The sequence below is a fragment of the Phaethon lepturus genome, unplaced genomic scaffold (genome assembly GCF_000687285.1).
Source record: "Phaethon lepturus isolate BGI_N335 unplaced genomic scaffold, ASM68728v1 scaffold6294, whole genome shotgun sequence".
NCBI lineage: Eukaryota > Metazoa > Chordata > Aves > Phaethontiformes > Phaethontidae > Phaethon > Phaethon lepturus.
This window is the reverse complement of record NW_010533906.1, coordinates 10,602-37,911: the sequence shown is the minus strand read 5'-3', so window position 1 is coordinate 37,911 and position 27,310 is coordinate 10,602. Positions and strand designations below refer to the sequence as shown.

Here is a 27,310-nt window from a genome sequence, read left to right as displayed (position 1 = left end):
TTAAACATGAAGTTGATACACTGAACATCATTCTGTTGAAAGCGAGAGATGTCCAAATACCTTGTCCTTGCCCATTTATGGTTTAAAACTAATATTTCATTTATTTGATTGGATGGCTTGACACTTGAGTTATTTTTTGTTGAAGTTTATCCTCCCATGTGAACCTCACCATCAGTGGAAAAAACAGGCTGCTCCAGAATTAGCAAAATTTGTTTCACATGTTTTTCTGTGACTGGTGACCTGTATCCCCCTGACTCCGCTGCATTTTCCTTGTAGCACTTATCTCCCAACTCATGCTTTCCTTTAAAGACTCATGCTCTCAATTCTCTCCAAGTTCAATTTCAATATCCCTAAAATATCTCCAAGGCAAGAGGTACTTTGGGTTTTGGGAGTGCTTGTTCATACCTTGGTCTGCATGTGGTGTTTGGTTAACAGCAGACCAAGCAGAAATGATAACAGTTGAGCTCCTACTGTAGCCCTTCTCTCATCAGGGTGACTAATACGTGTGTCTCCTTTGAATCCAGATGCTGATTTTTGAAAATGGTAAGAATATAGTTGTAGGAGACCTTTAACTCTCTGTTAAACTTGACGGAAATTGGCCATGGTGTTCAAAAAGTAGTTAAGAGAAGACTGGCAGAGATCACAATTGCACAACGCTTGTTTTATTTGGAAGCCAGGCAAAAAGAGTTACATTTTTATTAGCACTTGGTATCATATGCTGTAGAGTGATTCATGTGTCTTAGACTTATTGTTGCCAATTAAACAATTTATCTCTGTAACCAAGATTGATAAATATTTCTCCTAAGTTAATCTTAGGTCAATACTAGACTTTCACTAGTGTAGTTATATCAAAGATCTTTGATTTATAATCAAACTAACTCTGCAAGCAGATGTCTTTGGATTAGATGCAGGTAACTTATCAAAGTTAAACTTTGGTCAGTTTAACTTGTCTTGCTACTTTAACCTGAAATAAAGGCTTTAAAATTTAAAGTGCTCTTAAATCTAAAGTCCTAATAATGTCTCTTTAACAACTGCTTTGCAGTTGTTCGGGCTTTTTTCCCCCCTAAAATGATGAGGTACCTCTACTCCAAATGAATTTGTCGGAGTTGGGTGTTTCATTTCATGAGCATGTCAGAATGAAATTTGACTGAAATAATCAGTAAGATTTCATGGGACAGTGATAGTGTAATCTTACTGGAAAACTTCCAGGGTTTTTTTATACATAATTTATTGTTTTCCAATCCTCTTTCTTAATTCCCTGTTGCTTGCCTCCAGATTGTATTAAACAACTTGTGGATCAGCCACTAAATAAACCTCACTCCAGGAATAAGACCTCAGCTTTCCCTTCCTTTTGCAGAAATAACATGTTTTTCTAAAGTTCACTGCTGATGAAGCTGTCCCAAAATGCAGTTTTTTACTAGGCTGCTGTGCTATCATTGTCCTTGGTTAGGTGTGAGAAACTTCTAAGTAGTTTTTTGTAAAGAATAAAGTGGTAGAGTAAGTCTTTATTTACAAAAGACATTAAAAATAAATTACTATACCTTTGTATTATACTGTTAATTTCACCATATTTACCTCCATGTTTATAATTTTTTCAAACATTCTTTCTAACCTTTTTGATCTGAAGGGATGTATTTTTAAGTGCCTCAAGCCCTATCATCTTCTCAGTATTTGGTTTCACTCCTGCTTTGTGCCTTAGAGCTTTGGATCTTTTCAGTCAGAGGTCTTGAACGGTCATGGTGTGACCTCTCTGTTTCCCTTGTGAATATTTCACAGTAATGCTTAGATGCTTTCTCCTGACATATCAAACCATTCCTTGGCTGGAAGGCTGGGGATCAAGTTCTAGATGTGATAGATTGATTCACTGTATAACAAATTGTCAGTTTACTTTTGTGATATTTTTCCTTAGTAATACTTTACTTCTGTTTCTCTTTGTTGGTGATACTGTAGCAAAAACACACTCAGGAATATGGAAAGATCTTCAAGTCTCACTTTGGTCCCCAGTTCGTTGTATCCATTGCAGATCGAGATATGGTTGCTCAAGTCCTCCGAGCAGAAGGTAGAGCACCACAAAGAGCTAACATGGAATCCTGGCAGGAATACAGAGACTTACGAGGGAGAGCCGTGGGACTTATTTCTGCGTAAGTGTTGTTACTCCTTCATTTTCTTTGTTTCCTTGTAAAAGTTTAGTGATTTTCAGAAGGACTGTGTGGGAAAGTTTGTGTGTCTAGGGGCGGGAAGAGGGTAGGAATTTATGGTGAATTGTCTGTTCTGCTGTAAATTTTCAAAGGCATGGTAATGATGTGTAGTTTGAATGTGGAGTAAGCTACCTTGCATATAAACATTATTAAATCTTAAGCTGCATTTCAGAGTCAAAGTAACAGTTCCCTGATATTTTGTGAAATGAGATCTTAAATCAAGAGGTAGTCAGAAAATGTCTGTTAAAGAGATTAAATTCTTTTGCTGGCCAATAAGTTTCTGTACCTTGCAGCAGCATTGCTCCAGGTGAAAAATTCAATGGGAAATACATAGCAGTTTAAAATAAATGCATACAAGACAATTGCCTGTCTTCATAAGGAATTGAAAGATGTCTGTGGAACCACTGTTCCCAAATACTCCGCTCATGAAGCATGCAGATGCTACAGTTCAGATTTTTAGTCTTGAACACAAAGATTTCAATGCATAGCTCAGCTAAAGGAGAATCTAGCTGTAAATTGTTTCTCTATAGCTAGGTCTGCTCTCCGATTACTTTGTAGGTTTAGAAATAGGGTAACTGAAAGTGATGTATCAGTGATGGAATTTATGGTACTAGCTTAAATCATTGATTTGTCAGATCTGAATGAGATACCTTTCTTTGGTAATTAAGCACCAATTCTAGGTAAAAACAATTTTTCAGACTATGCATTCACATATTTATTTACAGTAATTTTAATAAGAAAATTTTGCTAATTCCTTGTGTTAGCTACAACTAAAATACTAATACAGAGACACTTGTCAAATTCAGAACACTGAGTGGACAAGTGTTGTCACTCAAACCAGAGACTGACTTACACATGTACATACATGTTGCAACACTGAAATTTAATGAGTACATGCAATAAATACAGAATAAAAATGTAGGAGCATAATACCAAATACACATTATCATCATTTTCATTTCACCACTTGCTTTCATTTGACATGAAAAGTCATAAACAGTTGTGGAGCTCTTACCCAGCTGATGACTATTAAGGAAAATTGTGGATAGACATTATTAATAATCTCTTCTAGGGAGGGGGAACAATGGCTAAAAATGAGAAGTGTACTGAGGCAAAAAATTCTGAAACCCAAAGATGTGGCTGTTTACTCTGAAGGAGTCAATGAAGTTATCGCAGACTTAATTAAAAGAATCTACACCCTCAGAAGTCAAGAGGACGATGGGGAAACAGTGACCAATGTTAACAACCTTTTCTTCAAGTATTCAATGGAAGGTAAGCCCAGACTGTACAACACCTGTAAAGAAAATGGATGTAAAGCAGTGTGGTTATGGTTAGGCATTTTTGTCAAATGACTAGTGCCCCATTGTGATTAATCTGAAAAGTGAAGCTTGATATTCTGCATTCAGGTGTCTTCCTGCTTAGTGCAGTAGGTATCAGTAGAATTCCTCTACATGTAGAGTGCAAAGACATGATACCTTGTATTAAGGGACAATTCCTGCGGAAGTGCTGGTATATAGGTAAAACGTACAATCAAGGCCCTGAGGAGTTTCAGTACTCCATATTTCTGTATTAATTTCTCAAGAGTAAGGGTGTTGACCTTCTAACACTGTGACTTCTAAGACATTAATTTAACAATATAGTGGCCAAATTTGGTGTGGGGAGTCACTGTGTGATGTATCTAAATTCTGTTCATAGCTTAATGTGAGAAAAGATACTGCTTTCCCCTGCCTGCACATGCCAAGTGTGTGACAGTTACGCTTGCCTGAAAATCATCTGCCACTGGCTACCGTTAATGAGGGAATGCAAAATGGAACTCCAGCCTGCAACAGTATGGCATTTCCTGTGTTCTTACAGAAATCTAATGGTGATTCATATTTCATACATTCCTTTAACTGATTGCATATACAACCTGATCTTGTTATATATGTAGTGCTTTTTAAAAACATTGTCACTCTTTGCTGGGAGGCAGCTGAACAATTTGAGATTTGCAAGTACTTCCAAATTGCTCTCCTATAAAGATGCTGTACCAAATGGCTGGCTGCCTGTTTGGTAGACTAACCTGAGTCTGTTCTACATTAATAGTGTCTAAAAATGGCATTAAACTAAGAGTTACAAATTTTATGAAATTTTAAACTCTGAGTTTACAGATTCTCTTTAACTGATGGGTTAGTTTAAATCCTTTATGTTCTTTTAGCTTTTCATTTATAACTTGTGCCTGGCATGCACTTATTTCCTATATGAATTGCAGTTTTAATTAACTTACACTGTCAATTGTTCAGGTAACCAATGTGCTAGATTTTTTTTGAAAGGACCATGTAAAGAGCAAAAGAATGCCTAAGAACTAGCAGTTGCTGAAAGAGGCACAAGAGAAATAAAAGGCACGGAAAAATATGTTCATAGGGAGGAAAATCACGGAAAGAAGAGTGAGTTGGAAATAGCCAGATGTTAAAATTATTTTTGTCAATAAAGAAGAAATACAAAACAAAGAACAGGGAAAAATAAAAGTTTCTTAAAATATCTATCCATATATATACACACACACGACAATTTATGGAGAGTTTGATGGAGGGCAAGATTAAGGTTAAACATCATTATCTAGTGTACCTGTTTTTAATAGGAAAAACAGAGAAAAAAGAGACTGGAGTGTTAATAGACCAGTTGCTCTAATTATCTAGTTAACAGTTAATCTAATATTTCATGGAAAAATGTGGACAAACTATTAACTAATGAATTTTAAAGCACAAAAATTATTTAAAAATTTTTGAATTGATGCAAATGGCTTTGCGAAATTATCTAAATGTGTTTTAAAATTACCTAATTGCCCCACTGGATTTTAGAAAAATCATTAAATAAGAATATTTAGATAGTAAGAATGCTTTTTATACAGTACCGTATGACATTTTCATAAATCAACTGGGTAATATGATCTAGATTTTGAAAGTTGGGAGGAAAAATTGCTAGAAACCTGTGTTCAGGATGTAATTAAAAAATGATTTGCTGTCAAACTGAGAGAACATTTGGCTAACTCCAGGGGGGCAGCTTCTGGCTGAGTTCTGTCTAGTATTAAATAATTGGGGTATGTTTATAAAAACTGAGCTGAGAAATTGCAGGGGCTAACGGATGAGTGAGAATTAACTTGATAAATGGAAGGAATGACCCAGAGTTGAGAAGAATTATTTAATGAAAAAAAATATAAAGTACTGTTCGGGGGGGGGTATTTCTGGTAGGGGTCACTGCAATATTGCAGAAGAAACATCTGAGGAAATGATAGCAAGTCAGGAACGAGAGATGAGTCAATATTGCCACTTGCAGCAGTGTCACACACTTGCTGTTTTTCAGGGCCACGTGGAATATATTGTGTGCAGTAAGATCACTGTCTAGAGTGCAAGCTCTTTATCCATTTATGCAGGCTCATTATTCATTTACTACCAGGTTATGACGAAGAAAGGTGTAGGCACTGCTAGAAACTCCTGAGTTATCGCCAGTTATCAGAAATGTCTTTGGACTTCTGCATCCCTGTGTGTTCAGAGGCCAGCATGGCAGGCCCAGGATTTGTGGTGCAATGCAAAACACAGCAAACATGCTGGAGGGCTGCTCTACTTGTGGTGGAATTCCTGGCTGTCTTCTCATGCTGAGCCTTAGTGACATAGCAACCACTGTCTTGCTACAATGTTTAGCTGGGATTTTTTACTGTGTTTTAAGTTTATATTTTATCTGCTCCCAACTGCAGTAATAATAACTAAACATCTTTGGAAGGTAGTTCCATAATGTTAGTATTTTAATTCCTTATATTATTAATACGTGTATATGCATGTGTATAGCAAATTCTTTTATTTCCTATGTGCAGGTGTGGCAACTATTCTGTATGAATGCCGGTTGGGCTGCTTGGAAAACAACATCCCACAGCAGACTGTTGAATATATTGAGGCTCTGGAATTGATGTTTAGTATGTTTAAGACCACTATGTATGCAGGTGCCATTCCCAAATGGCTTCGTCCGCTTATTCCAAAACCCTGGAGAGAGTTCTGCAGATCCTGGGATGGACTCTTCAAATTTAGTAAGATTTAGTAGTAGAAAAATTTAGCTGTATTTCTGCAGGTTCTGTGTCTGTTTGAACAGGACTTGCTGCATTTCTCTTCTAAAATTACAAGAAGACATTGTGGCAGAAGTAAGTTTCATATTAAATGCAGGCTGGCCAACGGAACTGTTTTAAAAAATACTCTCTTGAAAAAGAATTTTACCAGTACACTTTAAATATTCCCCTGTTCTATACTGCTGTTTCTTTATTTGTCTTCAACAGTTTCCGCACCCAGTCCTCACGCCAGGTCCGAATTCTCTGCCAAGGCTTTATCTTAAGCCACTCAAATTTTAATGAGGGTAGTTTTGCTGACTTCAGCAAGTTTTCAGTGAGGCTGACAAATAATCACCAGTAAAACTGGCTAGAAAGTTAAAAATTTTGACTCTAGCAATTAAACTCTTTGTGAAGATTATATATACACATACAAGCATGTAAGTTGACATAGAAGTACACTGCTGTACTACAACACGTTTTTTTGTAATTAAAGTAGTCCAGACTACTTTATGAATCAGCTTTCATGTAAGAAAGAAGAAGGAATTTTCTTTGCAATATATATGTATTTTTAAATATTTTGGAGTGTTATAAAAACCTGAACCCTCTTTCCTTCTCTAATGTCAGAAAGCTGCACGCATTTTAAAATTTATTTTATTGGCACTACTTGTCTAGGTAGGTCTCTGTACATATTCTTGAGGGTAGATTCTTTAGTTTCTTAACTTTTAATATGTCTAATATGCTTAATTTTTAATATGTATTGTTCTGTACCTATAGTAGGCATTAGAGAATCCATTTAATGCTGATACAGGTGTGTGTGTTTTCTGTGAAACACATACTTTTTACTCTGCCACTTTTAAATTATTTCCTACGATAAGGTACTGTTGTTCCTTTTTGTGGGTTAAAAACAACATCAGACTTCAGTTTTATCCTAACAGCAGCTGAAAAACTGTCCTTGAGGACTTTGTTCCGTTTGAAACTTGTTGTCATGCTGTTTCCTCGTTTAATCCCTTTGTGAAAAAGGAATTAAGTGGTGAAAATCACTGTATGTGATGTGTGTATTTGTGTAGGTTTCATAAAGGAACATGTTGATTCTAGTTCATTTTTTGTAAGCTCATTCTGCATGGCATTAACTTTCTGAGTTTTTCTCTTTTTAAAACCCTTGCTTCACTGAAGATGCTATTTGTAGTCACTGAAGTATAAATGGGACCATGAGTGAAACTGCCTAAAATGTCATTCACTGAAGTTTTTCAATTTTTGTTGTTACTTAATGCTCCTCATCTTTGTCTTCAGTGTAACTCAGTTCTGTGGCTTTGACCTTCTGGTTGCTGCTAACATCTTGTAGCAGCCTCTGTGCGCCAAGTTGCAGCATGCTCTGCAGAGTCCACTGTTTCCTGCAGAGTCATGAGAAAACAAGCCACATAAGTGTAAAAACTTGACCTTGAGCTTCCTTTGCTCCCTTGTCAGAAACCATGGTCTCTTGTGTCCTTTCTTTGTGCTCAGCATTCTCATGCTGTGAGCTACCAGGGTTCCTGTCAACTCAGCCTTTCCTTACCATGAGTATCCAAGGACCTCCACCACCACTCTACTATCTATTACCTGAGAAAATAGATTCAAATATTTAATTTTTTTTTTTTTTGGCTAGGTACTGTAGCATAAGGGAGAAATGTCATTACTGAATGGAACCAGCAGAAAGATAAAAGTAAAAATAATAATTTTTTTTAATCCCAAAGGTCAAATCCATGTTAACAACAAATTGAAGGCTATTCAGTCTCAGCTGGACCAAGGAAAAGAAGTGAATGGTGGGCTACTTACATACCTCCTAGTGAGTAAGGAATTTACTTTGGAAGAGATCTATGCCAATATGACTGAAATGCTTCTGGCAGGAGTGGACACAGTAAGTTTTTTGTAATTTTTCTTGTGCACAGTTCTTTTTGTAAACCAGTACCATTTGTAGCTATCTTCAGGGAGGTTATGTTTATAAGGACATAATTTCTGACACATTTAAATCATGACATCTTTAAAGTGATAGAAATACTTACAGGACTGTGTAATCTCTCTACTGGAATGAAGTCAGTGTTCTGTTCTAGCTGTGGTTTACAGGAACCCATCATTTGGGAGTCAGTTCCACAGCTCATTAAACAGATAAGATAGCAATTGTCTTTACATTCAGCTTGAATGTCATACATTTTCTTTTACTAGTTTGAGTATCAGGTTGGTATTTGTGCTTCTTTAGATAGACCACAATAGAAAAGATTGATGAAAGTTAGTGTGAAAAAAATTCATCAGAGACTTATATGTAGAACTTGGTAAAGAATTTTCACGTCTGGCTAATTAAATCAACTGGGACACTTATTATGGATCAGATGCCTGGTTTCTGCTCAAGTCCATTAGGAGGGGGTGATAGGCCAGCACTAATGTGGGTAAGGCATAAGTTCACTCTATCCATGCTTGTGCTGGCAACATACAGCCAGTCTGAGGAAAAGAGCTGTGGTAATGGGCTTAGTATTAATGAAGCTAGTGTATACAATATGTTAACGCCTAGTGAAGCGTTTTAAGTGGCCATCTTTCCTTATTCTGCTGATTTGTCATCTAGAGCATTTGAAGAAATATTAAGGTCATGTATATATCTTCCCCTCCGCTCATTCCTATGATATGAAATCAGTGTAGCTTAGTATTGACTGCAGCATGACAATCAGAAGAATAAGAAAAGATAAAAATGAGGGGTTTTATTGTATATACAATATATATGGAGTTATTTAGAATGTCAGTGAACACTTACGGTAAATGATTGTAACTGAACAATTTTTTAAAAAGAAATATTTGAATTCGATAAAGTGCTATGTAGGACTGTCTTTAATAGTCTTACAGTAGAAAAGTTTAAAATAAAGTTTTTCAAAGTTTTTATTTTAATTTAATTTTTACTTAATTTTTACTTAAAATAAGTAAAAAAGTAAAGTAGCCTTAAAGTAAAAAAAACCTCTCTGGAAAATTGAATTCAGATTTTTTTGATTTAAGAAAGTTTGTAAGGTTTCTAAAGAAAATACACACCCCCAGCAGTAATACTTTTGAATTCCAGAATAAGGAGCATAGGTAAAGCTTATTCATGTGCTGAAGATTATTTCATTGGTTAAATATCCCAAGGGCTTATGAGTTCGGAGCACTTAGCGATGTTTGGTTCTTAAGTAAAGCACAGTTATTCATCCCATTCATTTTCTAATCTTTCAGACCATTAATTTTCCATTTTTAGCATGTGACAGAGTTTTCATTAAACTAAAAGGACAATGTTCAAGTTCATGCCAATAAGATTTTCTCTTTCCATTTGATTCAGCTTTCTCAGCTGGCAACAATCTTTTTGTGAGAGGATGGTACGTCTGATTTCCTCATTTCCAAGTACAAGACAGAAACTGAGGGAATCTTTTTTCTCCTACTACTGTCACTTCAGATCTCATTTCATCATAGAAACTGAAAGAGGTTTGGAGGATTATAAAAGCTTTCAACAAAACTGTAAGGCAGTTTTTGGCTGTCCCTGGAACAGTGCTAATTTTTAAGAGGTTATGAAAGAGCTGGGAACCTAGGAAGAAACAGTGTTTGTGTCAGAGTTCTGTGTACAGCTGTCAGAATTGCCAGCTCTTCTGAGCTCTGAGAGGAATAGAACAGGGTTGCATTTTAGCACGGGACAGCCACTCAATATTACATAAAGAAAAAACGAAAAGTTCTGAGAATGATATGTCTAACATTATACCCCAGTTGAAGACAAGACATAAAAGGTCACTGTCATGATGAACTTGCATTCTTTCTAAATTGACCTTAAATGTAAGCCCAAAATAAGACATTTCCAGAAGTTGGAGTTTTTATCCATACATTGTTTATAACCTTAAGCTTTGTTGTGCTAATGAGTGAGAAGCCGAAAATAAAACGGTTTCCTGCACAGAAAGCGAAACTGGTTGTCTATCTTTGTGATACAAGTTGAAAAAAAAAACATTTTAAAATAATTCAGGAAAATTAGGAGAGAAGTTACAATTTTTCTCTCTTAAACGCTGTACAATACTGACAACAACACAGGTAAGGAGCAGAATGATTGCATTGTTACTTTCTCTCCCATACTTACTCAGGAACACTGAAAATACATTTTTCATGGTAAACTTTCTGTCTTCAATGATGGGAGGGAGGGAAATGGGCTCAGGTAAGGCCATTTGCTTGACCTTAATGTCTTGGCTGCAGCTGACAAGTAGAAGAAAAATGTCCTCTGTCTGTCTAGCATTTGAATGGGATAGAACCTGAAATCCAGGTATCTTAAACACAGGTACATGGTTAAATGAATAGATTGCAAAAGAGTTGAAATACTCTACTTAATTTTATGTTAGTACAGATGGAGTGTGTTCATGCTCTCAGAGCGTGTCCTAAACCACAAATGTTGAAGTGCAGTTTTTCCAGCTGAAGGTGAAAGAGGATTAGATAATGGCTTCCTTTAAATCATCTTGTGCTCAAAGTTGAACTGCCTCCTGCCTTGTGTTCTGTTTCTTTCTTTGTACAAAATATTTTTAAATGAGTTTTCACACAGTACCTCTTTTCTGGAGCCTTGCTGATTATTAGAATCATTAATGGGGCGGGGGGTGCATGTATATTTTAACATTTTGGGACCACTTTAAATATAGAAGCTCCTCTTCATGCTTCCTTAAGCAAGCTTTCAACAGGATGCTGAATTTCAGTCAAGTGGGAATTTTCAAGACGTAGAAAATGCCAGTTGTGGTGTAGCATTGCTTACCAAAGGATAAAGTATAATCTTAGTAGTGATAATATCAATTGTATTGTGTGGATGCTATGAGGAGACCACCATATTCTTAAAAGGGATTGGTAATGTTCTGAGTTGTATTCTTTCATCTTGTTTCCTGTAAAATGTTTTTGCTGGGAAGAAGAGTTAAACAAATATTGAAAACTAACAGTTAACTTAATCCATTGCTGTTTAGAGTGTTTATGTTTCAGTATTGTTTATGTAGTTTTGTTTGCATTTGGTTTTTCTGTTGCTTTTTATATTTCACTTGGAAAATATCAGCATGGTTTGTTTTGATATGTGGGGGATTTTTAGTTGGAAAAGGGATGGAGGAGGGGATGGTGGAATCTGACAGCATCACATTGAGTCCAGATGTGAATCATTGCCAGTCTGTTTTATAACTTTAAACGTATAAAACACAGAGTTGAAAACTGATTGGTTTTCTTGGCTTGGAATTATTGTTTAATCTAATCTTGTTGGACTTGATGATGATGTCTGTGTTTTCTTCCTTAGACTTCTTTTACTTTGTCCTGGGCAACATACTTGCTGGCAAAGCACCCTGATGTTCAGCAACGTGTTTATGAGGAAATAGTCAGTAAGCTGGGGAAAGACCAAGTTCCTGTTGCTGATGATGTCCCGAAATTGCCTTTGATTAGAGCTGTGCTGAAAGAAACCTTGAGGTAAGTAGCAGATAACTGCAATCATTAATTAAAAAATCTAATTCTGTGTCGTTTTGGATTTTGAGTGGATTTTGAATCCATGCTAGCATTTGTATTTAGTTGTTGTTACTGACTGCTATTTGCTGCTTCTGTTTTTATTTATTGTAGCTATATTGTGTTCAAGGATGCCTAAGCAATGAAATATGATAGATTATATAACATTTAATGTTTTTAAGTGTGGTAGAAGTAGTATCACTTATGTAGGACATGTCTGTTAAGGTAGGTAATTGAAAGCTTCATTTTTCCCTTTTAAGTATTAACCTGTATGATGGACTGTAACAACCTCCTCCCCCACACTGGTACTTTGCAGTGCCACTAGAATAATTTTAAGCTTCTTGACCTGAATTGAAGGCATGTGACGTTTTTTTTATATGCTTATACCAAACGTTCATTGTGAGGTGAGTAAGAGGATTTTAGAGAAGGCGTCAACAAGGCTTTTTCAGCTCCCAGTTGTGCTAAAACATCTCCAGCTTGACCAGTCAATTGCATGTTTGTACATGCGTAAAGCAAATAAATATATAGACCAAATAGCTCAACCTCCAGTTACTAGTGACTAATAACTTGTCTCAGGTATTAATCATATTCTCACAGGTGATTTAAAGTCTGTGAATCTCCAAATTGTTCTGTACTTCTAAAAAAATTTTTGCTGTGAATGCATATTGCATATTTGTGAATGCAAATTGGAATCTAAACTTTTTAAATTGTATTAGTTATTACTGTTGAACTTCTCATAAATATTTGTCTCTAGGTTATATCCAGTATTGCCAGGAAATGGAAGAGTAACCCAAAAAGACTTGATCCTTGGAGGGTACCTGATACCTAAAGGGGTAGGTTCTATTGCATTCCTCTGCAGAGAGCACAGTTTAATTTTTTGTGTATAAAACGTGATCTGTTGCAATATATATGCACTGCATTGATTTAAAGAGGTTTCACCAAACCAGAGCATTAAGAGGAAAGTGTTTCAATAATGCCCATTTAAATGACAAAACCAGATTTTAGAATTGACTTGTTGCTGTTGTTTTTTTTAGATTTGCGTCCTCACCCACTAATCGAATTTACCATTGTGACTTGTTCTTAATATTCTTGAGAGTGGAGTCTATTAATAACATCTCTGTGCAATCTTACAATTTGATTAAAAAAACATGAATTTCATTATTCTTGAAGTTTTCTGATTCTTTGCCTGTTAATTCCCTTTGTAGAAAGAGTCTAATTTCCTTTTTAAATTTTGAATCTTTCCTTTATACTATTCAAAGATTACACAGAGATCATGGTAGAACTGTATGGCTCTATTTTAAATAACACTGCTTATGTGTTAGAGCAATGTAGCTTTAAAACAGTCAGGATTCTTAATTCGTAATATACTTATTTAAATATTATTCCACACTTATCCCACTCCCCCCCCAAATATTTGGAAACATAATGATATCAATTTATTGCTGTTTTTTTTCCTGAGGTATTGTGGGGTTTTTTCCTTCCCATCCTCCGTTTTTTCCTTTTCCATTGTCTTGTATCTCTTTCTCCCTTTCTTTCATACTATCTTTTTGAGACAACTCCCAATACTTATGACTTTTGTTCCCATGTCCTTCCCCACTGCATCTTGTCTAATACATCCAGCAACAGTTAAAACAATTTGAAGATTATTTCATTTGACCAGCTGAGAAAGGGATCTGATTTTCAAGGTATCCTTTTTTCTTCTAGAATTACTCAAAGATGCTTAATTTTTATTATTACACCATATTGCAGAAATTACAGTCATTACAAATACTTTATTATTCTGTTATTTGTATTTGAGTTAGCTAAATCTAAACATGATTTATTTCCTCAGACGCAGCTGGCACTCTGTCATTATACTACTTCATACAGCGAAGAAAATTTCTCAATGGCAAATGAGTTCCAACCTGAGCGCTGGCTGAGGAAAGATAATTTGGACAGAGTAGACAATTTTGGTTCCATCCCCTTTGGTTATGGCATTCGCAGTTGTATAGGAAAAAGAATTGCAGAGCTGGAAATTCATCTTGCACTGATTCAGGTTAGAACTATGTGAAAGCATTACAAGAATAAAAATGTATTGGTGTGATTCTTTTCTATATATACCATTTCTGGATATCTTACAATCCTCAAAAACTTTGTTTTGGAGTGATGTCTAGCATATTCATCCTGCAAAGGCTTAAAAAATTGAAAATAATCATGCTTGAAATGTAGCATCCTAGTTAAACTACATTGCAGAAGAAAAAAGTTTTATAGTAAAAATGAGGTAAAGCTAAAGGTAAGATTGTTAAAGAAATATATGGATTTAGTACAGACAGTTTTTGTAAGCAAATTGGAAGTCTTTCTTAATGTATATTAGAATGGCTACCTGCTCAGTTTCAGTACTTTAGTTACCAAGAATTCAGTACTTAAAGATGTAAAATAGTTTTCATATCCTTGTACTGACAAAGTGTTATGACAAATAGAATTTTTCTGTGTTCTGTGGTTTTCTGTGCCTTCTTGTTATTTCTTCTAACTTTATTTTAATTTTAGATATAAATAATTTACAGTTATGTAAGTAGTTAGCACATTGATATATATTGTTTTCCATTGCTTCATATCCTAAAGAAAGCTTTCCCAACAGCTGCTGCATTTTTTGTCATTTACAAGACACACGTTAGCTCAAATACTGAGATCAGATTGTGCAATCAAAAAACTCGAAGATTTGGAAACTATTCATAGTTACTTAACTATAAAAATATTTAGGTGCATTATATGTATTCAAAGCGACGCTTGATTGAATTTGCCTTACAATTTCCTTAGGTAAACTCCTAGAGCAATCTCTGAACAATTAGCATCTGTCTTTTGGAACTCAGAGTGAGATAACTCTCAGGAGAGTGGATGAAACAAACATGCTTGCATCATTTTGAAAAGGAGGATCAAGGAAGTAATAGAGAGCCTGCTTTTGTTTTCTGGAAAGAAATTACAATGAAATGTCACACAACCTATTTACAAGCATCAAGATGATATTTAAGTGATTTAAAAATAGAAACACATGAAGCATGGAGCTGATCAATAAGGAATTGTGTCAGATCAGTCCGATTTCTTTCTTTGACTTGATCACTTACCCAGTGTGGTGGATATAAAATAAACCATGTATTCTGACTTCAGGAAGTATTTTTACATGTCCTATACATTGTTCCTACAATTAAATTAATAAACTGTGTTCCAGATGAAGTACCTATAAAATGCACAACTGGTTTGAAAAAAGAAATAGCTGGAAGCAGTAGCTGTGAAATATTTGCTGTTGAACTCGGAAAACATTTAATTAAAATTCTTTAAGAGTCTGTCCTGCATTTGATTTAGCTTGGTATTTTCATTAACAGTGTAAATGATGGATTAGAGAATACTTTTAGAGTTTGCATAGGATATCAAGCTGACATGAATTAAGTTAAAATCAGAGGATGTCAGTATAGAATTACAAAAAAATGGAGAACTGCTCCAGAATCAACAAAATTGTTCACTAAGGCCAGTTGCAAATTACTGCTCCTGAGAAGAAATCAAATGCATAAATACAAATTACTGATCAACTGGCTGGGTAATTAGTACTGTAGAAACAAACTGGAGGGATGTAGTAAAAAATCGGTCAACAATAATAATGATGCTAAGTTTTACAAGGCAGTGTAATTCTTGGGTGTATTAACAAGCATATTGTATGTCAGAAAGAGGAGCTAAATTACTCAGTCTTACCAAACACTGGGAAATCCTCAGCTAAACACTGTTATGCAACCAAACTTGTGCGCTGCATTTTAAGGACAATATAGTCAAATTGGAGGAAGTTTGGAAGATAGAATGAGAGGTCAAGAATGAGAGGTTTGAAAGAGAGAAGAATGAGATGAAAATTTGATCAAACATTGAACACTGAAAAGGTGGTTATGTATATGCTTACTGGGAGAAGGATGAGAGAAGATTGCTTAGTTTATAGGAAAAAGTGTTTGAGATTTAGTAGTAGGAAAAGTTGAGGATGTTGTGGTATTTCCTTTTTGAAAGTTTAAGGACAGCTGAGGTATTCTATGTTCAGCTTCAAAATGGGTGAGATAAATCTCTTGAAGTTTGGTTTAGCCCATGATTTCTGTGATTTATGTTTACAACTGATTCTCTCAGTTTCATTAAGTGTATGGAAATAGAGGTTTAATGTATAGGTAACCTGTGTGACTGAATTATAGTGATTCTGTTCAGAAGAGGTTCTAATACTTGGCTCCTTGAATTATGATGTTTCACTTGGTGCACTGGACAGTTGCTTTCTCGTTTGTTTCCTTCTGCCCAGGAAGAGAAATGTGTATGATAGGACTGGGACCGTTTTATTACTTTGTTTTGGATTAGCACGTATTGATTTATATTAAAGGAATTGAAATCAAAAACACATAGAGAGGAAGCTCACAGCGTTTGAAAAAGACTTTAGTTTCTTTGATAGCTCAGATTGTGTAATCTAGTTGTATGGAAATTCTTCAGAAAGGACTGGCTCAGTCCTCCCTCAAGCATAGGAGAATGATTTTTAACTATAATCTTTACCCTGTAACAACTATTTTTTCTTTCCTGTGTGGGAATCATAGCACTTCAACTCCACAGAATTGGTAACAGAAATTTTGCTTGTGACGGTCTGTTATGTTCTCTTTTCCAAAGTCTAATCTTCATCTGTAATTTTGCAGCTTTTCTAATACTTGTCCTGTTTATCTTCACAGTTGCTTCAGAATTTTGAGATCAAAGTTTCTCCCAAAACCAAACCAGTTCATGCCAAAACCCATGGACTTTTGACTCCTGGAAGCTCCATCAATGTGAGATTTTCTGACAGAAAGTGAGACTCAAATGTTTTGGAAATACTTGTGAGATTTTCATGGGAACAGACTTGCATCTTACGGATGTTTAATCATGCTTGTTCTCTGGTTTGTAGGTATTTGGCAAAATGATCAAGTTTTGTGTTCTGCCTTAGTTCTAGCAGTACATAAAAGAAATTACCTCTCCTATAATAGATATTTACACATACGAAAATATATACTGAAAAAATTCCTCTTGCACTGGGAATCTCCTTTTGCCTGGAAGGATTTTTAGTAATAACACATGCATTGAAAGAAACCAAAATTACGTTCAGACATGTTATCATTCAGTGGTTTTGTTACACTGGTTTGTCATAAAGGTAACTACTCAGTGAGTCTATTTGAGAGCAAGATGATTACTATATAATATGTGAAAATTAGCTGAATTTATGAGTTTGTGCTTTTCTGTTTCTTATCCCCCAGTGTTCTTTAAAAGTTTCCACCTAATGTTGAAATTATGAGATAATTTTTCTCGTCTATAAAAACATCTACTCTGCTTGTATTAAAAAATTAACACAGTAATATGAAAAGTAAAGATAAAAAAATACAATTTATGTCATTTTGTTTAGACTTGAAATAGAGAACAATTAAAAATTTATCCAAATATAATCCCCATAAAATGTTTCTAATTAAAAAAAATTAAAAATCTTAAAAATAAAAATTTAAATGTCACATCGTACAGTTATGAATGTAGCCATTGTCTTCATCACCAAAGCAGAAGCTGAGTGGAATAGCACAAGCCACTTTCACTGTTCTAGCTACTATTACACCAAAACCAAATGTAAATAATAAAAATGAAGTTGTCGTTAAATTTTTATCATTAACTAAAACACCTCTATTAGCTGTCTTCACAGTTCTTCAACAGTAAGAACTGGAACCTTCCCATTGTATCATGCTGAACCCATAGGCAGGTGCACAGTTGCCTTCTGTAGGATGGAAATTTGACTACTGAAGTATTTGGAGATTTTGTTACTCTCTCTAGTGTCTAATACAAAGTGTGGACACATGAAAGGTGTTGTGGTTTAACCCCAGCTGGCAACTAAGCACCACACAGCCACTTGCTCACTCACCCCATGGCAGGATGAGGGAGAGAATTGGAAAAGTGAGAAAAACTCATGGGTTGAGATAAAGACAGTTTAATAAATAAAACAAAAGCCACGCACACAAGCAAAGCAAAACAAGGAATTAATTCACTACTTCCCATCAGCAGGCAGGTGTTCAGCCATCTTCAGGAAAGCAGGGCTTCATCACACGTAACAGTTCCTTGGGAAGACAAAAGCCCTAACTGTGAATGTCTCCCGCTTCCTTCTTCTTCCCCCAGCTTTATATGCTGAGCATGACATCATATGGTATGGGATATCCCTTTGGTCAGCTGGGGTCAGCTGTCCCAGCTGTGTCCCCTCCCACCTTCTTGTGCATCCCCAGCCTCCTTGCTGGTGGGGTGGGGTGAGAAGCAGAAAAGGCCTTGACTGTGTGTAAGCCCTGCTCAGCAATAACCAAAACATCCCTGAGTTATCAACAATGTTTCCAGCACAAATCCAAAACATAGCCCCATACCAGCTACTGTGAAGAAAATTAACTCTATCCCTGTCAAAACCAGCACATTCTCCACCCCTTATTCCATACCATTTACGTCATGCTCAGGACCAGCCCATTCCCCCCCCCTTATCCCATACCATTTACGTCATGCTCAGGTCCCACACTATCCATTACAACATCATTAACCACCACCAACCTTCCCGTCCTTCAATATGATACACAGATATTGTTCCCTTAGTCTATGGATCACCCCTGTAAAATGTCCATAAAATGTCCATAAACTGTCCAGAAATGTCCATAAAATGTCCATTGAACTCATTTAGTCCATGACTTTGGGCTCCATTTCTTATGGTGATCACTCAGGACAGGAGAGGTGGTGTGTTGCATGGAGTTACTGGGCACCAAAGCCAGCTCAGGTTGGGTCACTGTTGCACTGGCACTGCTTCATGTAAGACTTGTCCTCCAATGGTTTAGGTGGTTCCTGCTACAGTAATTCCTGTAACATGCAACTCAAATCATGGGCTACAACAATTTAAAGATATATCCATTACTGTCTCCACCCCTGGTCCCTTTGGGACAGGTTATAAGGTTTAACAATGAATTTCTCCGCTTGCCCCTGTTCTGACTAACAGCAATGGGTTCCTGCTATAGTACTTCCTATAACATGCAGCTGAAATGCCAGGTTACGATAATTTAAGGGCATTTCCATTACAATCTCCACACCTGGTCCCTTTGGACCAGACCATTGGGTTTAACATTGCAACGAACTCCTCCCCTTGCCTCTGCTCTGGCTTGGACTTATCCACAGATTACAGTCCCTTAGGGGAGTACTTGCTCCCAGTGGAGCCTTATCTATGAGCTACAGTCTCTCCAGGGGTATACCTGCTGCAGCATAGACTTATCCACAGCCACAGTTGCTTTGAGGTGCACCTGTTCCGGCATGGCCTCCTCCATGGGCCACAATGCCTTCAGAGATATACTTGCTCCAGCATGGCCTTACCCATGGCTGCAGTCCCTCCAACGGTGTACCTGCTCTATTGTGGGCTTATCCATGGCCACATGTTTTGAGGTGCTCCAGCATGACTTCGTGCACAGCCACTGATGCTTCAAGGTGTACCCGCTGCAGTATGGACTTATCCACAGCCACAGATGCTTTGAGGTGTACCTTCTCCAGCATGGACTTATCCTTGGGCCTCAATACCTTCAGACATATACTTGCTGCGGCAGACGTAACAACAGCCACAGATGCCTCAAGATGTGCCTGCTCTGGTGTGGACTCCTTCACAGCCACAGACACTTCGGGGTGTCCTACTCCCACGTGAACTCATCCACAGGTCACAGTCCCTTCGACTCAAGTTCATAGTGGAGTTCCACGCTGTCCAGTGCAGCAGCACAGAAACAGCAGCAATGCCCTGGCCATCTGCCAGTCCCGGCACATCACCATTGCTGTTATCAAAATGTTCCCAGGCACAGCAGAGTCCGACGATAAGCAGTACAGCAGCACAGCAAGCAGCAAAAACAAAAAACAGCCACTAAGGAGCACTAGACTAATATACAGTAAGGCAAGCAAGCCCCATGGCAAGCAAAGGAGCCTGGCAATTAATAGCCAAACAGCAACAACAGCTATAAATTCAATCTAGCACATTCCAAACAAACCTGTCATTATCTTGAACCTTTTGAACCCCATGTTGGACACCAAAAAGGACTGTCATGGTTTAACCCCAGCTGGCAACTAAGCACCACGCAGCCGCTCGCTCAGTCTCCCCACAGTGGCATTGAGCAGAGAATGAGAAGAGTAAAAGTGAGAAAACGCAAGTGTTGAGATAAAGACAGTTTAATAGGTAAAGCAAAAGCTGTTCATGCAAGTGAAGCAAAACAAGGAATTCATTCACTACTTCCCATCAGCAGGCAGATCTTTAGCTGTTTCCAAGGAGCAGGACTTCATCACACCTAACAGTTACCTAAGAAGACAAATGCCATCACTCTGAACATCACCCACTTCCTCCTTCTTCCCCCAGCTTTATATGCTGAGCATGACGTCATATGGTATGGAACATCCCTTTGGTCAGTTGGGGCCAGCTGTCCCAGCTGTGTCCCCTCCCACCTTCTTGTGCATCCCCAGCCTCCTTGCTGGTGGGGTGGGGTGAGAAGCAGAAAAGGCCTTGACTCTGTGTAAGCACTGCTCAGCAATAACTAAAGCATCCCTGAGTTATCAACAATGTTTCCAGCACAAATTCAAAACATAGCCCCATACCAGACACTGAAGAAAATTAACTCTATCCCAGACAATTCCAGCACATTGTTACATTTTGATCATTTAATTAAAACACTCCTATTAATTATCTTCACAGTTCTTCAACAGTAAGAACTGGAACCTTCCCATTGTATCATGCGGAACCCATAGGCAGGTGCACAGTTGCCTTCTGTAGGATGGAAATTTGACTACTGAAGTATTTGGAGATTTTGTTACTCTCTAGTGTCTAATACAAAAGTGGACACGTGGAAGGGGTTTTTTGATTATTATTTTATTTTTCCTATGACAACTAACAGAAAAGTCTCTCTTGAATGAGACTTTAGTCTTTAGATAATTTTAATATCACTGCACTAACCTTATGTTCTCATTTTTGAAAGAAACCTTATACCTTGGGACCATGTTATACTTTCAACAACACTCAAACCTGCATATCCTAATATGAAATTAGCTATGTAATTATGTATAGTTAGCTGTTTACATGTCAGGCTCTGACTGTTGTTTGTGAGGTAGTTTACCTACTGATACTTGTAAGCTTTTCAGACACATGCAGAGTTAGAAAACAGTTGCGCAACTCATTAAAATAACATTTTTATTTGCTCACCTAGCTATAAAAAGTCAAAGAAAGGTTACAAATTAAATAGTACACCATAGTTTTAATGGTGTACATGACATTCCCCACAGCTAACTATACTACAGTCACATAGTTGTAGCATTTTGATTACTTTTCTTAGTGCTTTTTCGAGATCTTGACAAAAGAAAAAAAAAATCTCCTCTGCATGGGTCTTGTATAAAACAACACTAAACAAAATTGATCTCATCTGTGAGAAGATTAAATATTTCTGTGATGACTTTAAAGTGTTAATCCTGTATTAAGCATATATATGTACTATAAGAAAAAAAGGTAATCTGTGGAGGGTTTTTTCCTTGAATGAGCTTGCCTTACGATGCTGTTTTCCAGGGCTTCACATTACTCACTTTTTTTTTCTTTCCCATTGTTATTTGCAATTGTCTTCATCTTAAATATAATGAAGAGAGTTGTATTTTCCAGAACCAGCTGACATCCCAAAGGAGATGTTTTGCAAAGGTATGTTTAAAAGTCTGCGGATTGAGTGACTCCATAACTTTGCCTGTTTTTGTTGACTTGGGGACCAAAGAGCTCAAGCCTTGAATTCAATTTGGATTCTGTATGGTGTCTTCCTTTTGCATTGTCATAGCATCATTAGAAACACCAGCCATTGCTATGTTGCAGTACATTTGCCTCTTGGTATCAGTCCCTAAGTAATACATCCCTGCAGAAGAGGGAAGAGACATTCTAAAATGCTCTTTAAAGTATTTGAAACTTTCATGAAAACAGAAAGCCTGTGATTTATTTTAATAGAGCATCTATCCATGCAAGTTGTCTTAATACATAATAAAATATTTATACAGAATTTACAATTCCTGGTTCTCATTTTAATTGCTATTTATAATTGTGTTTTTCTTTAGCATTTTAGTTTTTAACTTGTTGGATAGAACTGGAAGATTCAGTGCTACATCGGTAATTGCTAGTTCAGCTAGAAAAGATGGAGATGCATACAAGAATTTAAAGTGTGTAATGATATGGCTGAAGGAGGAATAATATTGTATTAACAGTACTGTCATTCTGGAGAAAGTTACTGGCAAAGTTACTCAAGAAATACCCTAGGACTGACTCTAATATAATGTTTTGACTAATGATAATTGCTTAATATATAGAAGAATATTAATAATATAAAGAGAGAAGGCATAAAATATAAAAAACCCAAAACCCAGAACGTAATAGAGAAGAGATGGAATTTAATAGCAAAAGACATGTATGTAAGGAATAAAAATAATTTATCTGAGGAGCTCACCAGTTGAAAATTAAATGTGTAGAGGAAGACCCAGGTAATCACAGATGGCTAGAAATTGCAAGTGTGTTGGAATAATGAAAATACAGCCTAGAATGTATGAGATTAAGTAGCTCTGATAGAGATTGGGGAAAAACAGGTGAGACTGCATCTTAAGGGCTGTGTACAGTGTGGGTTCAAGAAAGGTGAAGTTTGATTTGAAGTAAGGTGACTACTGAGATTATCCGGTTAATGAAGTTTCTGTGAGTGGAGAAAGGGTTATACTACAATGCCTTTTGCTCTGCCTCCCTGTCATTTAGGCAGACCACAAGCTTGCAGAGCAAGCCCTGGCACATCTAGAATCTATGTAACCATAGGCATAGAAGAACTTGTTTCTTTGGACCCAAAACTGTGCTGACTTGGTTACGCTCCTTCCAGTTGGATTAGAGAGCAAGTAGCAGAAACATGGATGTCTGCAAGAGACTAAATGTATCCTCAAAAATATTCACGTACTTAGTTTAGAAAAGTGAATATTGAGAGAGGAGATAAATGTTCTCTTCAAATACCTTCAAGTTAAGGTTTTAACTCTGTAAGGTAAAGGGCAATGGTTGCCCAAAACAAGTATCACCATCTTGCAACGAATAAACTGGTGTAGAAAGTTTCAAGCCATCAGGAAAATGAGAGTTTAGAATAAATTTACTGTGAGAAATGGTGAAGACAAAAAACAAATCCCTAACCAACCATGAAATGATGGAACATGGTGAAAATAATTCTATAAAGTGATTAACTAGAATCACTTATTGAGTCAGTCTGTCCTCTGTTTTTTCTTACTCTGTTGTAGGTATGCAGGCATGGAAGGAATCTATGAGGTCAATGATGAAGTAGTCACAAGTCCAGCAAAGTTGTATGCCAGTGATGAATGAAACTTATGAGGTCCTTAAATACCCCATCATTGATGTGGCAGTGAAGATGGAGAGCAGCATGCCTGGCAGCTTTGAACATAAGAGAAGTAGGCACTGGGGGTGTGTTTGGAGCTAGAAACAGAAGAGTTGCGCTGTCATGCACAGGACTGGGGAAGGGGAGTAGGAGAGCCACACAGAACACAGTGGAGGCTTTGGGGCTATACCAAATAATCTATGAAAGCGTACATTAGATCAAAGTTAAGGAACTGGAGAGGTGAGCTGTGGACTGCATGTAGAATGGATGGGAGAAATGGGATGAGGCACCTCATGTCTGTGCTATTTGTACCATATTAAAAAAAAAAAAAAAGGCTGCTGCTGTTTTTAATAATTGATTTCTTTTTCCTTCCTATATTATGTTGTCACATCATGTTCAGAACTTAAAAAAAATACTATTGTGTAATTACTAAAGATTTAAAGATTTACATCCTTGGTAGTGCCAAACTCCCCCCTGTCTGTGCTGAGAGAAGGACTCTGAAGGGACATAACAAATCATTAATTCTCATTTTTCCAGAACGACAGTTAGTTTGCACTGGCAGGCTCCCATGGAGACAGATGCATTGGAGGGTTTTTCACCTCCTGAAGTGTCCATAGAGGATTTACAGGGTTGTGTGAAAAGCAGATGCTAAGATGATTTAAAATGCTACCAAGTTACAGTCATAGCACTGTACAGATACTTAGGACAGATGCAAATACATATGCCAATATAATCACTATGGAAGACAAGTCCAACTGGTGTTACACGTTGGACCCTTCTGATTTTTGCAAGGTGATCATCTGTGTCACGGACTGTATGTATTGAAGCAAGATAAAACTCTGGTTCACTGGAATGTGTGTTAGGGAATATTAGGGAGGTGGTCCAAAGTTGCTGGATATTTCTTGTACATACATAGGTTTTAATCTAAATTTTACACCAGCAGTAGTATAATAAAGTTAGATGGGAAGGTGTGAGTAGTAACTATTTTAATACCTGATAAATTTAAAAATATTAAATAATATTTTATATATACAAAATTTTTGTATATATCTATGCACAAAGAAAATAAAAATATTTTATCCTCTGTGATTAATATACACATTCACATACCTTTTTTCCTTTCAAAGAAAATGTAAATGCATACCCAGAGCTTGCAAATATTATTTATTCATGTTCATGCTGAATTAAAACAAAACATGTAGATGTCATGCGGGTATTTTAAAAATAATTTCATCTGAGAGTTTCCCCTATGGCTTCCAAAGTAATTTTCTTCAAAGAAACCACCGAGAATACTACACGGTGGTTTTGGTACCACTAGGTGGTGCTGCCTTTATAGTATTCCTCAGTAAAAGTCTGAGATTATGTATCGGGGCGGGGGGGAAGCTAAAAGGAATGTACTTACTATGGCTTCTTAAAGATAGAGGAGTTTTGTTATACTTGTTTGACAAGGACTCTTAGGCCCTGTATGTGTAAATGTGCTCATTGAAGTGTAAACTCACTGAAGCAGCCCACTTTACTCAGATAAAAGGCAGGCTGGAGTCAGGGATTTTGGAAGGAATTGTCTAAGGGATAAACAACTGCAAGAAAATATTTGCCAGAGTTAAGTTTCAGGATAAGATCTGCTTTTACCATTTTATTGTTTCAAATCCGTCAAATGTAGAATTGTTGTCTAAAACAGAAGCTGAAAGGTGTGAGCATATTGTTCAGATTGCATTGGTTCTACATTTTTGAGAGGAAAAAATGGAAAAATTTGGAAGTATGAATGAAACTTTTTTCTTAAAGGCAGAAAGTTGTGTGCTTTCCCCTATGCAGGACACAAGCTATGAAATTGCCCAACTTTGCTCAGGTTAACCATTATTTTTTCAGAAAGCAAGTTGCTCGGGCAACTTCAAGAAACCAGTAAGCAATAGTAACTGTTTGGGATACATTTGATGTAGATTGAATTTCTTTGTCTGCAAAATGCAGATAAGGATTTGCATTCAGATTACCACTTGTTAGCTGAACTGCAGAAAATTTGTGGGGGCTCTGACAAATACAAAACAATGCAAGTAACCTGCAACAAAGAAATTTGTTTGAATGTTAGCATTTATGGGAGATTTGTACAGTTTAAAGTACATGCTGGGACACAAACTGGAAAAGGAATAATATTATGAGGTAAAGCAATGCCCATATGAAATTATTTCATACAGGACATACATCAAAAAAAAAAAAAAAAAAAAAAAAACCAGCAAACAAACCAGAGGCGAGTAACTGTTACAAGTGGTGTGAAAAATAGCATCATGTAATGTCTTTCCCAATAGCAAATGTTGATGTTCTTAATTAGAAAGAATGCCAACATATGAAGGCCATTTTTTTGAAATGTTTATGGGAAACGTCAAAGAACTGTAGACAGAGAACCTGACTAACATGCTAAAGGAACTATTGATGGAGAAATGTATAATACATCAATGTTGACACATCTACAATTATGGCAATCTAGCCTTAAACAAAAAATCAGATTATTTAGGATGAAAGAAATTGTAACATGAAAAATCTAGGATGTACAATTAAGTAAAACTCCTATAATGTACAGTATGCTAATTTATGATAGAAGATAAATCTTTACCTGGGTCTAAGGGAAGCTGATATGAAAGGATGCTCAAGAACCTTCCTCAAATAAGTTCTTAGGTAATATCATAAGATTTCAGCCATGTTTACATTAGCAGATAGGTTCCTTTTGGCAATTGGTTATCAGCTGTTTGAATTAGTGCTTACCTTGGTTTATCATTGCACGTGTAGACAAAGAGAAGATTAAAAAACATTTAGACAAGTCTCTTTTACTCTCAGTAGCTCAGCTTGTGAAGGTCTTTGTCTCCTTTATGCAGACAGGGGTCACCAATTGAATTCGCATGAAGATTCCCAAGTACTGCAGAGATACTCTCATCCCAGATGGAAAAAGGAAGCATTAACTCTAGATGATTACAGAATCAAAAAGGTATGTGGGGAATTAGTTACACATATCTGGAAGGGCTTGGTTAAAAATCTTCATCTAAGATAGCACTGAAAAGGCAATCAGTATTTCACTGTCACATTTATAGATGCTTCTTTTATGCTATTGTCACAAATTCATAGATAATAAATGCAGTGTAATCATAACTCTATCAAACAATAATTATTTTCAGATAAAGTTGTATAAAATAACATGCAATTTTTTTCACACAGAATATGAGCACCAAATTCATTCAAGAAATAATAATTTACTAGTTGCTAGTCAGATTAGTTTTGTTATATAAATAGGTATTGGTGCCAGAAAGTGTGGGCAACCATTTGTCTCACTTCTATCCTACATTGTATTTTAAAGGGGGTTACAAAAAATCCCAGCTGTTGCAGGTTTCTGAGACACTAACCTCAGCTGATACAACTTTCTAATTCATATCCTGATGCAGTTTATCAATTGCCTTCTCACCAGCTAAGACTGTAGGGAATGGCTACCTTTATCCACTCTCCAGCTATGTGAGATTAAGCTGATACAGGAAAGATCAAATTCAGCCATGCTACTCACCAAAGCAAGTGTCTATAATGTTTGTATGTTTACAAGACTATAGATTTTAGGCCCACAGTGACTGTTTCAGTATGTTGAATTCCACTTTCTGCATCTTCTGATCCTGGGTCTTCTGAATGCCTTCATTCGTAAGGCGTTATTGGTGAAGGTATAGTAGAGATTAATGTTTTAATCTGTCATGACACTGGGCCACATTGGAATGCAAGAGTAGTAATTGTATTTGTAATTACTTGTAATTACTGCAATTATGCTGATGTGTAACTTGGTATTATGTACATTCATAATTATTTTTACACCTGATGTTGGCATTTCACCAGCTAATATTATGGGAGGAGGAGAAAGTTAATGAAACTTATGTAATTATTTGGCTAGAAAAGAATTACAGATAGTACACTATACTCATTCTACTGGCACAGAAAGTAGTAGTCTGTTAACGAGTTTCTGCCACGAGAAGTGACGAAATATCAATTGTTCAATTCAGGTAAAACTAAGATTGATTAAATTACAGAAAAATTTATGGTGGATGGGCAACAATCTTTTGTTTCCCAGGTGATGGACTAGGTTGGGGTCTTAAGGCTTTTTCACTGTATTG

General features: G+C 36.5%; 1 protein-coding gene across 1 annotated transcript; it reads left to right on the top strand.

The window, feature by feature from the left end:
* The first annotated feature begins 1,956 nt into the window (after positions 1–1,956).
* On the top strand, positions 1,957–16,586 carry LOC104613748 (cytochrome P450 27C1). Its single transcript, XM_010285344.1, has 8 exons — positions 1,957–2,141; positions 3,271–3,470; positions 6,046–6,255; positions 8,001–8,164; positions 11,555–11,721; positions 12,509–12,587; positions 13,586–13,789; positions 16,470–16,586. Exons 1-8 carry the CDS (start codon positions 2,032–2,034, stop codon positions 16,584–16,586), a joined length of 1,251 nt encoding a protein of 416 aa, XP_010283646.1. The 5' UTR covers positions 1,957–2,031.
* Positions 16,587–27,310: the final 10,724 nt, after the last annotated feature.

Bases quoted from the DNA above. Each gene is read 5' to 3' on its own strand.
- LOC104613748 (XM_010285344.1), top strand. From the start codon at position 2,032: ATGGTTGCTCAAGTCCTCCGAGCAGAAGGTAGAGCACCACAAAGAGCT. The intron at 2,142-3,270 runs GTAAGTGTTGTT...AATCTCTTCTAG, and splicing joins GCCGTGGGACTTATTTCTGC to GGAGGGGGAACAATGGCTAA. The intron at 6,256-8,000 runs GTAAGATTTAGT...TTAATCCCAAAG, and splicing joins GGATGGACTCTTCAAATTTA to GTCAAATCCATGTTAACAAC.